This window comes from Aythya ferina, assembly GCF_964211825.1.
Source record: "Aythya ferina genome assembly, chromosome: 16".
NCBI lineage: Eukaryota > Metazoa > Chordata > Aves > Anseriformes > Anatidae > Aythya > Aythya ferina.
In genome coordinates, this window is record NC_140315.1 from 9,400,286 (window position 1) to 9,418,022 (window position 17,737).

At 38.9% G+C, this 17,737-nt stretch overlaps 1 protein-coding gene across 9 annotated transcripts in view; it reads right to left on the bottom strand.

Annotated features, from left to right (window-relative positions):
• Positions 1-1,017: 1,017 nt before the first annotated feature.
• Positions 1,018-17,737, bottom strand: part of PHF20 (PHD finger protein 20) — a 69,020-nt gene continuing 52,300 nt past the window's right edge. For all 9 annotated transcript variants that reach the window (XM_084538291.1, XM_084538290.1, XM_084538288.1 and 6 more), the window contains 6 exons: positions 16,650-16,819; positions 12,210-12,309; positions 8,890-9,085; positions 6,970-7,369; positions 4,646-4,829; positions 1,018-2,196 (listed from right to left, as the gene is read on the bottom strand). In XM_084538291.1, the coding sequence (XP_084394417.1) occupies positions 2,054-2,196; positions 4,646-4,829; positions 6,970-7,369; positions 8,890-9,085; positions 12,210-12,309; positions 16,650-16,819 (1,193 nt within the window). In that variant the 3' untranslated portion in view covers positions 1,018-2,053. The remainder of the gene's footprint in view (positions 2,197-4,645; positions 4,830-6,969; positions 7,370-8,889; positions 9,086-12,209; positions 12,310-16,649; positions 16,820-17,737) is intronic.

Sequence of the window (17,737 nt, forward strand, 5' to 3'; positions counted from 1 at the left end):
CCCTCAAACTGCAAGCACAGCTGGCTCAGTAGCAGCTATATTCTTCTCAGACTCCTGGTGGAAACACGTGCTTTGAATTTCAACCAGGGAACACCCTTCTGGTCATTCTAACCTGAAAAAACCACAAACCTTCACAGTTGTTTGTAGTCCTCCTCTGATGCTGTTCTGGTTGGTTGGTTAACGTTGCCTGGTCTAGAGCTACACACAGCATTTATAAATTGAGGTGTCATTAACAGGAGAGAGAGAGTATAACATTGGTATCATCTTCAGAGATCGAAGTGCTACTTAAATATCACATAAGCTTTATTCCAACTGTGTTACAGAAAAATAAATTTATTTTTCTGCTGTACATAAGTTGTATTCACTATATACCAACTACAAAACTGTGAGACAAATTATTCCCTGAAATGACTCCTGGCACAAAAGCTTTAGTTACTACTAGAGAAGCCTAATTATTGTTGTCTGAAGTAACTGATTAAAATATTCACTGTGTAGATACTGTTAACTTAAAATTTCCAATATTATTGTAGGAATTTACATAGTAAGTCATTATTCTTTGCAGTATACAAACGTTACAGGCTCATATCCAAGATTAATAAATTGTATAGTTACGGGCCTTCCAATGACAACTGTTCTTTGATTTTACCCTTCGGTGTTACCATCACACACAAAAATCAAGATACATCCAGATTTTTCAGGACACCCTCTCAATGCAAAAACAGCTTACCATTTTCAACAGTGAACTTAACTCGGCAACGTTAGGGAAGGAAAACTGAAGTCGCAGCCATTATTTATGGAGCTATGATCTGCAGTTGAAAGGCTCTTAACATTTCAAATACTTACAACACATCAATGTTTCAAAAAGTACTGTATAATATAACTTGAACTTAAGCAGCATTTTCACCTTGCTCTGACAAAATAATACAAACCAGAAAATTAAAACATAAGGTAGAAAAAGGGACTTTGTGAACATACTGTTAATATAATAACCCACTCACTGTCTGTGAGGACAGTACCTCATGCATAGATCTTGAGGCTTTATTTACACAAATATAAAATAAACTGATTCCCAAAACCACACATTCATAGTAAGTCTTTACAATGAACACGTTCAGAGTATTGAAAAAAAATCTACATTTCAAAATATAACCGGAATGGCAATTATTAACAAATGGGTAGAAAACTACATAATGTCCATTACAGACCTTGCTCAAGTCTGGAACTCCAAGCACATCCCAAGTCTTTTCACGGCAATATCTTATACTGCCACAAGGGTGTGGGTGTCCTGCTAGCACTAGCTCAGGAGGCACGGTATGGCCATATTGAAGAGTTCAAGAATGCACAAACACAACGTTAAGGGGTTTCCCCAGTACCAAGTCACGTGAGAGTGACAGGATAAATATGGAAAACAATCATTTATTCCGAAAGTAAGTGCAATCCACCTGTGACCTTCTGCTACATTATTTAATATAATAGAAGGGGAGAGTTAGGCCACTGTTACTTGCAAACTTCCACGTAACAATTTATAGTTAAGAGCAGGACATTCATACTTACTACGTCTGAAAACTGTTATAACATTTCCTAATGATTAAATACTGTGTGCTATTATGCATAAACCAGAAGGAATAAAACATGACACAAGTCACTTAAACTATGCAAAGTTATTTACAACCTCTGTCAACTAAACATTTTTGGCTCTTAGAACTCTGTTCTTCAGTGGCACAAATTTTAGTCAATTTAATTATGAAAAAAGTCTACCGTTTCAATGAACAAGTTGTAAGGAGTGAAAATTTAAGTATAATTTATCAACAAACACACAACCTTTGAAGACAACAGTATTAACCTCTTCCATATTGTTATAATTGCCTAATAAACCCAAAATTATGAGATAAAATTAACCTTTTTTGCTGTTCTTTGAACAGCAGTTCTTCACAAATCCCTGAAGTCAATCTGCATCACATGCAACCAGCATGCTAATTCATTTAAATACACAGAGCTGTTCACATCAGATGCTCCAACTTCACTCAATAACAGTCTCCAATACTTTCTAGTCTCATGATGAGCAGCAAAGTGCAATCTGTTGCACTTTGCCTAGGTCCGTTATAAGCTGCTTTATACAATGTTTGAGTTGTGGGAGTCGAGCTAGTGGTTCTGGTGGCTCCAGCTCTCCTGTATAATCCAGCCAACTCTCCAAAACTGCAAAGAGAAACAAAACTGTCACCATTTCAGTTCTCAGTAAATAGATCTTAAGCCACAAAACAAGTTCTTTAAATAATCGATCATTACAAATAGCTTTTGATACAGTGTGATAAAAATAATTCACATTTAAAGGAAGTTAAAAAAGAACATACAGATGTTCCCAGGAAAAAGCAGTGCAGTAAGGGAAAACTCATGACCAGACACTGTGAAATCTAGTGCTAATTTTCCTCTGACCTGTCAATTCCAGAGCAAGGACGCTGTGGTACAGAAAGATTATACTATCAGAGTAACTTAAGATCAGATCCTAAAACAACAGAACAGTAATGTAAGAAGTTTGCCATCTACACAGACAACTGGGCAGGCAATAGTAACTAGATAAAAGAAAATGGAGAGGAAACCTAAAAGCATAAACAGCAGACTACTACACAAAGAAAACAAATTCAGAACAAATCCCTTTTCTAAGCTTCTCAGTGTGAAATGTGAACTAGACATATTACTGACTGAGACCTCAGGCAACGATATAATACAGCCAGCCAAAGGGCTGTAGCATTGAACTAAGATGCATGAGGAGGATGGGGCAGTATCACAGGAGACAAACCTCTGCTCATTTCCTTGGCCAGGTGGTGAGCCTCATCTCTGTGCCTGGGAAGCTCGTGGAACAAATCCCTCCTGGAAGCAATGTCAAGGCACACGCAGGACAAGGAGGCACTCCAAGACAGCCAGCACAGCTTCACCAAGGACAAACTGTGTCTGACCAATCTGGTGGCCTTCTAGGATGGAGTGACTGAGTCAGCTGACAAGGGAAGACCGACCGATGTCCTTTACCTGGCCTTGTGTAAGGCCTTTGGCACGGTCCCACATGGCATCCCGATCTCCAGCTTGGAGTGATGTGGATTTGGTGCGTGGACCATTCAGTGGATAAGGAATGGGCCTGAAGGCCATACCCAGAGTGGTGCTCAACGGCTCCGTGCCCAGGTGGAGGCTGGTGACGAGCGGTGTCCCTCAGGGGTCTGTCCCTAGGACCGGTGCTGTTCCATATCTTTATCAACCACATAGACAGGGGGATCGAGTGCATGCTCAGCAAGCTTGCAGATGCTGCCAAGCTGAGTGGTGTGGTTGATACCACAGAAGGAAGAGCTGGCATTCAAAGGGACCTGGGCAGGCTGGAGAAGGGGGCCCACAGGAACCGCATGAGGTTCAACAAGGCCAAGTGCACCTGGGTCAGGGCAGTCCCAGACACGAGTACAGCTGGGAGAAGAACTCACTGAGAGCAGCCCTGCAGGGAGGGACTTGGGGGTTGTGGTGGACAACAAGCTCGACATGAGACAGCAGAAGGGCAGCTGCATCCTGGGCTGCATCAGAGAACAGTAGTGGAGGGAGGTGATCGTGCCCCTGTGCTCTGCCCTTGTGAGGCCCCGCTTGGAGTCCTGCATCTTGGCCTGGAGACCCCAGCACAGGAAGGATGCGGGTCTGTTAGAGGGCGTCCAGAGGACGGCTGCAAAGTTGGTCAGCACCTCTCCTGTGCAGAAAGGCTGAGAGAGCTGGGCATGCGCAGCCTGAAGAGAAGGCTCCAGGGAGACCTCATTGCAGCTTTTAAATACTTAAAAGTGGGCTTATTAAAAAAAAAAAAAAAAAAAAAAAGAAAAAGAAAAAGAAAAAGAAAAAGAAAAAGAAAAAGAAAAAGAAAAAGAAAAAGAAAAAAGCAACTTTTTGCTCAGGCAGGTAATGATAGGACAAGGGGGGAATGATCTTAAACTAAAAGAGGGAAGATTTAGATTAGCAGTTAGGAGGAAATACTTCACACTCAGAGGGTGGTGATGCACTGTAAGAGGTTGCCCAGAGAAGCTGTGGATGCCTCATCCCTGGAGGTGTTCAAGGCCAGGCTGGATGGGGCTTTGGCCAACCTGGTCTAGTGGGTGGCATCCCTGCCCATGGCAGGGCAGTTGGATTTAGATGATCTTTAAGGTCCCTTCCAACCCAAGATATCCTATGATGCTGTGATTCTAAGTAAAGAATTTTGAAGTGATACAGAAAAATATAACAGTCCTGCGTACTCATGAGGCCACCTGGAATAGGCTAAAACAGCCAGCAAGGCTAAAAGACACAGAAGTGCTAGGGAACAAGAAAAAAACACAAAAGCAAGAAGATATGGAAGGTATTCTACTACATCATCTGATATCAATATTTAGAGATCTAACAAGAACTTTTTTTTTTCTTTTTAAAATTCTTCACAATGTTATCTAGAACTTCAATTTTGTTTTAAAATCCTTGAGCACCAGGAACACGTCTATTTTCCACTATTAAATGCAGTACTTCTGACAATGCAATGCTGATCACTTTGTAGGTCTGCAGAAGCAAAATTAAAGCCAGCATGTTTTTAAACTGGCAGTATTATTTGAATAGGAAAAAATACAGTTAGCTTTTAAAACAGAAAAATGCCACCTACCATCTAGTTCCTTCTCAATGAAATCCATTCTGTGTATGACTTCATCTTGCAGAGATTCCACATGAGCTAAAAGATTAAGCTGCCACTGCAGCTGTGAATTCACAACTCCTTCTTTGTCCTTTTCCAGTAATTTCATTTCAATAGCTTCCTCTGGAGAGACTTTCTTAGATACAGAGTCTTTTACCTAGCAGAAATACATACATCAGTAATTTATTACAGTGAAATGAAATTAGTGAGAAGGACTATCTGGGTCCTTACGGTTATCCGAGGTAATGGCTCAACAAATCTTAGGTTAATGGAAGACTGAGAGGAGAGGTCATACAGAAATGTTAAGGCAGTTTGGGCAAGATCATCTAAATAAACATGAAACACAGATGCCTTAAAAAAAAAGGCATCAAAAGTCTAATAGAACAGAGGATTAGAGAAGAAGAGTATCCAAAGCAACATGTTTTCATGGCTATTTTGCTAAGACCTAGTCTTTGCAACTTCACAAGCACCTCATCTTAGAAATGTAACGTTGACCTGTATATACGTATAGCTAGCTCCCTGACAACTTCCATTTGGAACATATTGCAGTAGGTCTGTGGATCCAGGGGAAAACTGAACTTTCTTACATGACAGTAATGAACAAAAGAACAAATTGTGCTGCAGTGAGAAGTTATTTGCAAAGGAAAAGGATCTGGGGGTGCTGATTGATGCTTGCCTCAACGTGAGCCGGCAGCGTGCCCAGGTGGCCAAGAAGGCCAACAGCATCCTGGCTTGTCTCAGGAGTAGTGTAGCCAGCAGGAGCAGGGAGATGATGGTCCCCCACTGTACTCTGCTCTGGTGAGGATGCACCTTGAGTACTGTGTTTGGTTTTGGGCCCCTCAGTCCAAGCAGGGCATCGAGGCCCTGGAGAGTATCAGAGGAGGGCTATGAAGCTGGTGAAGGGCCTGGAGCACAAGTCCTGTGAGGAGCGGCTGAGGGAACTGGGGGTGTTCAGTCTGGAGGAGGCTCAGGGCAGACCTCATTGCTCTCTACAACTACCAGAAAGGAAGGTGTGGGGAGCTGAAGGTCAGGCTCTTCTCACAGACGACTAGTGATATGACAAGAGGGAATGGCCTCAAGTTGTGCCAGGGAAGGTTTAGGTTGGAAATTAGGAGACTCTCAGAAAGCAGTCAGGCACTGGGACGGGTTGCCCAGGGAGGTGGTGCAGTCATCGTCCCTGGATGTTTAAGGAAAGGTTGGACCTGGTGCTTAGGGACATGGTTTAGGGGGGTGAGAGTGACGGTAGGGTGATGGTTGGACCAGTTCATCTTGGAAGTCTTTTCCAACCTTAATGATTCTACGATTTCTTAAAAAAATAAAAAAAAATTCACTATTCCCCTGAAGCTTTCTAACATCTGTTAGACTGTATTTCATATGACTTCACACCACAAAACAAGCATTATTTTTGTATTGAGGTATAGCAGAGGACTTCCTAAAAGTTTACTAGATCTGGTAGAGCTGAAAATGAGAACCTATTATTAAAGGGAGAAAATTGGAATGCTCCAATAGGAAAAAATAAAACAAACAACTATTCCATGGTTATTGTCCTTAACTATCAGTTCAGGTTCCTTTTCCTTTTTTCAAACATACATTGCCTGAAGAACCTGGAAACAATTTAATTAATGCAACTATTAAAAGAAGTGTGAGATCAAGTTGGAAATAACTAAAAGCTGTGTCAGGGGAGGTTTGGGCTGGAGATTAGGAAAAGGTTCTTCATCGAGAGGGTGGTCAGGCACTGGAACAGGCTTCCCAGGCCCGTGGTCATGGTACCGAGCCTACCAGAGTTCAAGTGTTTGAACCACACTCTCAAGACACATGGTCTGGCTATTGAGTGGTCCTGTATAGAACCAGGAGTTGGACTCTGTCTTTGTGGGTCCCTTCCAACTCAGGATATTCTATGATTCTATGAAAAGGTGGAATACCAGTGTATTTGAGAGTATCTTATGTGCTTGCCCTGTTCTCTCCTTGTTCTGTTGTTAGGGTTTATCTTTTGTGCCTAAACCATAGAAAAGGAGCAACAAATTATTAGAAGACCACAATGCATATTCCACATACTGTACAGATGATTTAGAGCCCAGAAATCATCTTCAATTTGCTTCATTTTTTTTTTAAATGAAATGATAGAAACGAACACAGCTATTATTTTAACTTGCTCTGACCACCTAAGTTTAACAGTATGACATGAAAAAAATAAGCACAAATGAATAAACTAAATGCTAATAAAAGGACTAATCAGCTTTGCACTTTGCCAGGCAAACACATTCTCTATGCAGCAAGGGTTATTTTAACATAAATACCTTGGAATAATTGTGTTTGGATTCATTTTCCATCCTGCATATTTCTCGGTCCAGATTCCAACCAAATCTCTCTGACAGGACATCGTCCCCATTTTCTCTTATTCTATTTACTCCATCATCCATGGCTGAACCTCTTGTTTCTACAACCAACCTCTGCTCTATTGCAGGGTAGTAGGCCCGAGGTTTCTGGTAACAGTGTTCACTTGTAATGTAAGATTCCTCTACAGAAGGAATGGCTGAGGGTTTCTCAACTGTCCCATTCCAAGTTCTATAACTTGCCGTCTCCTCTTTGTAACAGTTTTCCTCAATGTGAATGATGTGTTTCGTATGGATTTTTTCATCCACCGTAATGTGTTTCCACGGATGACACCAAAGCTTTAGGTCAGGATGTTCTTTATTTCTGTTCAAACATAAAAAGGTGAAACACCCACCAAATTTAAACTTTAAAATTACTAAGTACACTACCTTACCATGTAAAGAAACATGTAAAGAAATCAAGTAATAACATTTCAAGTACTACATGCTTTAGTCATTTTCAGTTAAAAACAATTATGAAATAATATAATTTCATTGATCTCAACTGGATATCTTCCTATACTGCTCTTATGTTCACAATTTTCATTTCTGTAACACTGTATATAAGCCAAGTGATGATATTAAGAAATCAACTGAAGAATAAGTTTCAAATAGATGGATACAATTTTTCACCAACATTGCGCTTGAAAGCAGCATTTTTCTTCAATATTTGCTATTTGTTATCCATTTTCATTGGGATATTTATATTTATATATTAAACAGGTAAGTCAAATGCACCAACACTGAACTAAAATATCAATGTGTATTTAAACAATTCTAACAACAGTAAAGCAAAGAAACTCCTCAAACCACTCAGTATCAGACTTTTGCCTGCAGTTCCCCAAAAGAAGCTTTAAAATTCAATCCGCTGAACTTGCATAACCCTCTTAACAACAACTGTGGACTTGGTGGGGTGGGGTTAGTACTTTTTTATTTATTATTTCCTTTAAATTCCAAGATGCTAAGCAAACTACTGCCTGGTACACCACTTGCCTTCTTTAAAAAAATTCTTGTTTTCAAATTGAATTACACAGAGTATCTCTCAAAAGTTATTTATTCCAGCATCAGGGACAATTATAGATAGATTCTTACATGGATGTAACAAAAATTAAAATTTATCATGAACGCTGATACTGTTTTTCCATATTTGCCAGGCATTAAAACAGCAGTAAAGAGGAGAGCAAAGCAGAAGCGATCTGCTCATCTTCAAAGGACAGGCAGCTCATCTGCTACAGGCTGCAAGAAAGCAGCAGAAGCAAATCCTGATGCTAAAGCACCTGCACTCAACCACATGCAAAGGAGAAGGGTCCTCGCCCCCCCAAGCCCACTCTGTGCTTCCTGGCACATGAAGGCAGAGATCCGGCTTCTGAAGCTGTTAGCTAAACCACTCAGGAAAACATGCCGATTTTCCTTACACAGTAACCTCTTTCTAATCTGCTCTATGTTAGCTAAGCTTTCTTCTGTCTCTCTTAAAGAAACAATTAGTGCAACTGCCAAGGGCTCACGTTAGTCCAAGCTGCTTTATACCAGCATCTCCTCTGCCTCCACCTAGGATGGCGTCTGTTATGCCTTTGATGAGCAATCTTGAAGGAACTTTTAGAAGAGTAGAAACCAAGCGTTCACTCACCAGAGCTTTCTACTCCAGCTCCATAGAGACTCTATACCTAAAGGTTAGAAGCCAAGAAGCCTTAGAAGCCAAGATATCCTTTTCCAAGATAACACCAGCAATTCAAACTATGTTGTTATATATCCACAAAGAAGCACAAAAATGTCTGAATTTCTGGTTATTTTTCTACCATTTGACATCAAATTCATGTTGAGAACATGCCGAATGATATTGCTTACTTTAATATGCTCATCTTCAGCTGCAGTCCATGCAGTACTTCTATCACTCTCTGTACATCACCGAGAAGCTGGTGAGTGGCTACTATCTTCTTGGCATTCTGGTGGGAATAATTTTCTTCCAAAAATGCTAAGCCATGCATGTGACCATTACTTAACCACTCCTTTTCATACCAGTACTTTAAGCTGGACCTCTGACCTAAAGCAACAGTAACGAGTATGTTAAAAAGAAGCATTAACCATGGATTGTTAATATTACATAGCAATTCTGATTTTTTCAGTTGTGAAACATCTTATTAGCTCATATGAGTAACACCAACAAAGATCCATGACAGCAGACAAAACTCCAAAGCCATGAAGAACCTGTAACTGGGAAGTGAGATGACACCTTAGTTAAGAAAACCTCTGCCCAAGTGTGAGAGCCTGGAGCATTCAGACTCCAAATGCTAAAGGACATCCACAACAGAATATGCAACTGACAAACAAAGTGTTTTTAGCAGGGTATCACACTTCTTAGTAACCATGATTATAATTAAAGCTAGTCTGAATACAACTCTGCAGACAGAAAAATGAAGCAAGAGACAGTGAAATTCCTTTCTCTACTGGAATCACTTTAACAGTTTAATGCACGTATTAATATAGTCAAATGTAAATCTTACAAGGAATCATTGTGTTGATGGAGATCTTGCATATATTGAGCTATTAATAATGCTAATTCTAGCTTAAGACATTGAGATATCAACAATAACAAATGAAATTATATTAGATGTGATAAACGCATCAGTAAAAGTAACTTAAGAATACAAGAAAAAAGGGTTTTAGCAGAAGAGGGTGAAACTTCAGATGCTTCCTAAATTGAAAAAAATCCAAACAAAGAAAACTATCAAATGCCCCCCCCCCTCTGTGAATTGCATTGTTACAACAGATGTTCTCAGACACTTCAGCACTCTGAGAAACACCATTCACTGGCCATATACGCATATATACAGCCCAGTCTGCAAACCTACAAAGCCAGAGGTAATATGGGATCACAGACTCAGAATGACATTCAGGAAAAAAACAGTCTCCAATACAAGCAGGTTAACATCTGCTGAAAATTTCGGCAGTGAATCAGAACAACTCCTCAGATGCCCAACTGAGAAATTACTCATAGGTGGTGTCTGTATCTCTTTTTGGGGGTAATTAAAAATAATGACAAAAAGGTCTGCATATCATGCCCAATATGAGTATCCATCAACATAAAGGATACTTTTAAACTTATATTCAATGTTAAACCTGTCTTGAAGACAATGTACAAGAGTGTGAGCATGTAACCACTAGGCTGTATAGGACAATACCTGATGTTTTGAGGCAATACCTCCAAGAGACCTCATTTTCAAACAAAAAACCTCAGGAAAGAGCAAATTCTTTAGGCTATAATAGCTCAACCTTTCAGGCAGATACACTGAAGAGAGAAGCCTTCTACGTATGGCCAAAACCACCTTGGAGATGTTCCTGATATATCTGTATTAACCTCATCACATTTATCTGTGTGTTAGAAAAGCTCCCACCTGCAAATGCAGTTCAGTCAACAAGATTAAAACCCATCATTTTAAAACCTTAGTTATCTGAACAGCACTGACATTATCCAACTAAAGCCTATGGCGTCATTTACTTAATGGTGTACTCAGAGACACAAAGTGCTCTCTCTCTAGGTGAATAAGCTTAAGAGAGGAAGACAGAATCTAACAAAGTATGCTTTCCATTGCTTGAGAACATCTGCCACATAATAAACATTATAAAAAATTTTGCTTAAGCAAGAGCAAATGGCATTTGAACATAAATCGCTTGAAAATCAAACCTGACTCAATAAACTGTCGAAGATGACAGTTGTATAGTTTTTTGACATAATTACACTAAGCTTGCTTTTACTTTCAACAACATCAATGGTGCTGTAAGAAGTCCCAGAACTAGGGAAAATTCCTAAATAAGGAGTCTGCTGAATGGCTACAACCAATTTTGAAAGCATATTATTTGCAGATTCATAAATTCATGGAAGGTTCATTGAAATTCAGAAGCCACTTAGTAGCTTTGCAGTCAAAAAGAATTGATACAACTTCCTTTTCCAAGACAAGTAAAAATTAAATCCTAGCAAAAAAATAAAAGTCTCAGGATAAAGTAAAAGTGATTAAACTAATTAAGCAAGTGAAATGGTAGCTGTAATCAGTTTTTACTGAAAAGCATTCTAGTAACATTTTCTACTAAATACAAACAGTTCAAGCATGATGGCACAACTTCAGTTTGCACATGCACTTCAGTTGAGTTTATAACTTAAATTTACACAAATCAAGTCAAAGCATCCTGAAAATAAATGGTTAAAATCCTGGGTGCAAAACACCATTAAAAGAAGGCAAACAGATTATAAATTGACTGCTTAGATAACTGCATGTAAGCATAGCATATCTTCCTTGCAAATGATGATAGTATACACACAACGCTTGGTCACAAATCAATTAGGCAAGCTACCAAAGAGCTGGTGATTTTCAATAGTCAAAAAAGCAGTGATCACAAGACTCTTTGGGTTTATGTGCATATTTGGATTGTGATGAGGCAGACAGGTATCCCAGGTATCTCATAACATATAAACAAGGACACATGCCCAAACCTCATCCACTTCCATGCTCAGCAAGGCTTCATAATTCAGAGTAGGAAGTCAAAAACAATCCATGCCTTAAGTGTAGTTTCATCTGCTGCATAAGATGGACTGAGACATTTTAAAAAATATACAGCTTCATAGTTTGGAGCAGAGGAAGTACTGCTTAAATCAACTCTGTGTTAACCAAGATAACATGTTTGTATTTATACACATGCTTTTTCAAAACAAGTAAAGGACATGACAGCTGTTGAGAACTAGACCGGCTCTTGATTTTTTATTTTAACCAGTGCGTAAGTCTGGCCTCACTGGAAGAAAGCTGCAGTTAAGTCCCATAAGATGTTTTCACACTTTATTCATAAGGAGTCTTTACTCAAGTTTCCTGAGCAGTTATGAATTAATTTTCTGTAGCCAGACTGTACAACCAAACTTAAATCCCTATTACTGACAAGTAGGTGACACAGATGGTAACAGTTAAACGTTCATTTTCCATTAATGTCCAGCTGTAATTGCACAACATTGACTTGTGTTCATTCACATAAATTCAACTTTCTGCATCTATACATGAACTCAATTACCTATAAAGACAGACACAGCTAGTGGAGAAAAAAAAAGTTTGAACTCTGGTTATATTTATAAACTAATAGTTACTACATATATAAGAAGGTTCAGTAACCTTAAATGTCTGTACCTGGAGGATCTTGGCAAATATAGCAGGTATATTTCTCAGGTACATTATCTTCCAGTAAACCCATACAGACTCCATGCTGCCAGCACAGACACTCTTCACACTGTTTGAAGTCAAGAAGTGCACATCAACAGAAATGAAGCCTACAGGAGCTCAATAATTTTACCTCAATTAAGAAGAGATGCATTATCTACACATTTTAAAAGAACAAGGTATATTAACATCCCCTCCCTTTCAGCTACAAATACATTAAAGAATCAGACTACAGTATTTCAAACCTTCCCACATTTTTCACATGGATTTATGAAGAATGACAACAATTATGCTGTCAAAGCAGAGATCCCAGAGATTCTGAAAGGTGTCAAAATGTTCCCTTCAGAGATGAAAATTTTCTAAAAAGATGCATGCACACAGTATCTAGGACAAAAACAATCAACCTTTATCAAAATATACCAAGTTTTCTGAATTAAAATTTCCACCCTTTAAATAATAAATCAACATATTCAATTACAAAATCCTAGGGATATTTATTATAATGTAGGACTAGTCAATACTATGCTTCACTGTATCTCTAGCATTTTATCCATTTCCACAAAGGTAGCTCTGCTCATAAAAAAGAAAAATTCAGGTGCAGCTGTACTAGCTTAAAAATAATAATAATAATTAAAAACTGCTCGCGTTGGTAAGCATAAATGTCAAAATCACACTGGCAAAGACCAAATATACTTTGGCATTACTTTTTAGTGCAATTATGCTATTTAAAAATGCAATAAACAATACAGTTTCAGAGCAGTAAAAACTGTATCTACATGTCCTGTTTCAGCCTTTTTTTTATCCCCTCTTCCACAAGCAGGCAAAACGAAAACTACAGCCTAAAAAAAAACACATTAAAACACGGGACAAAACCCCACATAAGAATATTAAGTCCATATGATTTGAAACTGTGTGGTGTCCATTTAGAGTTATTTTCTTCATAAGCATCGGGACAGTAGATCATCAATATTTCTTGGAGCAAAAGGCAAAAGCTTAACGCAGAGACCATGACAATATTGTCAAAGGTTTTCAAATGAGCTGATACAAAGAAATGGTAACTGCAAGCAATGTTAGATGCCCTTCACTGACCTACAATGAATGATACCAACCTGATAAACATCTCAACTGTGTCGGCTAATACTTTTATTAATGCTTTTCTCCTTATCTGCTGCTTTTCCTCCAGCTTGGAAAGACAGAAAGGCACCACCAGTTTTTCAGTATGTCATTTGCTTTAATTTAGTGGTTTAATTGTGGAGGAAATAGAAGCACAGGAAATGGATAGAGAAAAACAGACTTCTGAAAAATAGGACTAATGATGTCTGGCCTTACGAAATGAAAGAGGAGCCAGGCTGTAGCCTATTGCTCTGGATACACATTAAGTAGAAGCCAGCCCTTACCCAGACAATAGGAAGGTAGGAAAGAGATTCAAAGCAAGCTAAATTTGAGATTCTGAAGAGAAAAAATGTGCACAGGTGGGCAATAATATTTTAATTCAATTTTCAGTTTGAAAGAAATACCCAAGCCCAATAGACATGTATTTAAAGCAGCTTTTCACCTACCAGAGCAAAAATACCCTGATTCCATTTACCTCCATCACCTACAAAGCCACCAAAATGGAGCCACACAGTTCTCTATCTTACACACGCACACACCGCAATGCTTAGGTGCCAAAAAGAAAAAAAAGAAAAAAAGAAAGGAGCAATACTTTGTCTGGACTTTTCTGGGCCTGATGAGTATTCTAAAAATTTCTAAATTTGGCACATTCATGGAAATGTGCCTGGTTCAAAGAGAAAATGACTTGCAATTGTCCCTTTTTTTTTTTTTTTTAAGGGGACAACACAAGTTGTCATAGGAGGACTGAACCTCCAGTCACAGGCATGGATTAAACTTCTCTAGCTCCAAATTATGATACAAAGTCAAAGCAGATAGGCACAAAGGCACATGCTCAAGCACCAAATGTTATCATATTTCAGTGAGATCTCTAAAGAGTAATAAGCAAAGACAGAACAAACACCCCAATGAAAACAAACGCAATGACAATATTCTTCTAAATAAAACCATATACTGAACAAAACTTTGCATGCTCAGGAATAGAACACAAGTTTAAATGAAAGTTCTTCTAGGGCAGACACTTCCAAATTTGAATTTAAGTGTCAAAGCTATAACTACACCAGAAGTCAAAGGAAAAGCATCAGTCTTAGCATTACACCTCTGAAAAGCTAAAAATAGGTTCTCCTCATTGTAATTCCACAATTGTATAGGAGAACTTCTCTTTGGATTAGTTAATGCCCTGTATTTAAAGAGCTAACACAGGCATTTCTACAACAATAAAATTCCAAACTCTTTTCCTAAAAGCTACAGGCTGACAGAAGGGTGTGGAGAGCACAACATTTGGCAGCTTTAGAGACCTGTCTAACCCTACCTCCTCCAAAAATCTCATTCCTTGCTCCCAAATTCCTACTGCTTCAATCCCCATAATGTATGCAGGTACTCACCATGGTGCCCATCTGCATCTCTTTTACTGAGAGAATAGCCCACTGTCTTATACAGTTTCCTTATAACACAGCTAATGCGTTTTGGTGTGTTTTATTTTTTTAAACTCATTTCTAAAATCTTTGCAGTGAGCTCAAAGAAACCTAAACTAGTTCAGCCTAGAAGACTGATCTAAGCAGCAGCCCACAAAACCTTACACAAACCTATGCACAGACTACGCTCATAGCTAGCTGACAGTTCTCTGCGTTCTGCTAATTTTACCAGTAAATTATATTAAGACTACACCTTCACTTTTTTTTTTTTTTTTTTAAAGAAAGAGACATCCTCTTAGAAAGCAGCCAGCTTCCCTTTATTCCCAATAGCTATCAGTCTCCTTTTCTTCCTAAACACCCAGATGTTATTCATCACATTTGGACCACTGCCCATTACCACCCCCATCCCTACTAACACACACAGCATATTTCATCCTGTGTTGTGAGAATCCAACGTTAATACAATGTGCATCAGAATGAGCTAAGCCCTAAGAGAAATGTGTTGCACTTTTTCAAGTAACTTATCTGTAAACCACTAGGGAAGGCCAAAGAAAAGCATTCAATCAAGTTAATTGTTAAGCTTGACTGTCAAGACAAAAATCAAACCCAGCTGCATTAGCTGTATTAAACTAGAGAAGAGGTTGCTGATGTCCAGAGCAAAACAGGTGTTTCTGCCCTTCTGCAGAAGCTAAGAATTCTTCAAACCTCAACAGTACACTCCCTCTCCCCTTAACCCATTCAAGCCGCAAGGGCCACCAAAAACGAGCAGAGGCTGAGAGGTAGGCACATACCAAATTCTGCCTTTCCTTCTAGTCCCACAGAAAAGTCCCACAATTAGAAAAGTTACCTAGGAAAGTTGGAAACTTCCTGAAAAAACAACACTACACATTTCTTCAGAATGGTAACTATGAAAAGCTAGGTTCAAGAGCATCACACACCTGAGCCCCCTGCATGTTTTTTCTCTGCATCTAAGATTTAAGAGGATTTACTGAAGGGGCCTATACAGCTTATGTAAGAAGCAGTACCAAAATGAACTAAAGCAAAAAATGCTGAAGTTTTTATTTGATATAAACTTGACCTCTTTGCTATTTGAAATGAATAGGAACTGGGTAGAATGGCTGACAGCAGCTATGTAGGGATTGGTTTCCCAGTAGCTTACAGATGTCTCAAGAACTAAAAGTAAACAGCCAGGACAGTTTCAAACAGATATTTATCACCACTTTTAAGTGGGACAGATAGCAGACTCTGCTCCAGCTGTAAAGAGTTCTCTGCAAACTCAGTTTACAAAGGGTACATAATATTGTGAATGGACACATGGCTTTATGCAGATTATGAACTACAGAAGATGCTGCAGAATGCACAAATGCAATTCGGCTTCCAAAAAAAGCTCAAACAATTATTTTTTTTTGTCCATACTATATAAAGGGTTGAGAGTTTAAGTGAAGCTTCTTGCCATAGCAGAAAAACAGAAGTATATTATGACTGGAAAGCAATGTTCTGAACATGTTCAAAACTAGAGGGAAGAAAAAAAGCCAGTTAAAGCCCCACTTACTTTAAAGGTATCCTCTCTAAACCTAGGAAGTGTTGTAGGTATTTTTCTTTTTAAATGCAAATCTACAGTGACAAAACGACCAACCACTAAAGACTCAAGAGATTTTTCCTTCCTCATCCACTTTCCTTCTATAAAAAATATGAAGATTTTCTACAAACTAACAGCTGCTCACCCTGATGTGTTATCTTGAAAAATGTTACGATTCCAGAAGGCAGAGGTTTATTTCATGTATAGAATGTATCAGTGCATATTTCTACAAGTTTTTCCACTGTTGGACTGACACCTTCCACTGTTTTCACTACGTAGTGCATCCACACTCCACTTCATCCATACCTGAATCATGAAGTCATTTTCGTCTTTTACTTCGCAAATACACCGAACAATCTCAAAATCACCTTCTTCAGCTTCTTCATCAGGATTTGTAGTTACATCAACATCCTGACTGCAGTCATCATCACTCCACAGAAAGCTATCCATAGATGACTCGCTCATAGTGTCTTCCTCTGTATAAAAAGCAGCCAGAAAAAATAGCAAGTCAGAAAGGTCAGAAAACTCTCAACCCTAATTATGTACACACACATTACTAGAAGTCTCAGTTCATTAATTCAAGAAACACCACAATAGTGACCTACTGTTTGAGTGCTACAACAAAGTTTTAAATGTTGTCATTAATAGCTTCTTAGAAATATTCTAAGTTTACAGCTTCTGTCATTGAAATTTCACTCTCAACAGACAGCACCTCAAACCAAAAGCACAGTCTTTTCAGACAAGTAGGTATAACAAACAAAACCAGATATATAAATTCCAACAGGATTTAGACTAGTTCCTGCAATCTGTATAGAACTATCTTGGTAGTGTAAATGTAGAGCTAAAACAGAACATGGCTCTGTCTTATGAACCAGTAGATCTCACAAAGAAATGTCTTCATCACAGAAGAAAAGTTCAACACAAAATTTAATCTTTCAGACTTCTATTCTTTAGACTCCAGTTGAGATTATATTTCTCAATTCAGGTGAAGTGCACTCTAAGGATACTCCAACACTACTTCAAGCGTTTATACAGAATCTCTGTGGCTTGAACAAAACCATCAGGAAAACTGCTTCTCTGGGGAACCTGTTACAGTGCCTCACCACCCTTTGAGTTTGAAGAATTTCTTCCTAACTGCTAATCTAAATCTCCCGTCTTTAAGTGTTTGTTTTTGTTTGTTTGTTTTTAAATAAGCCCGCTTTATGTTTTTAAAAGCTGCAATGAGGTCTCCCTGGAGCCTTCTCTTCAGGCTGCGCATGCCCAGCTCTCTCAGCCTTTCTGCACAGGAGAGGTGCTGACCAACTTTGCAGCCGTCCTCTGGACGCCCTCTAACAGACCCGCATCCTTCCTGTGCTGGGGTCTCCAGGCCAAGATGCAGGACTCCAAGCGGGGCC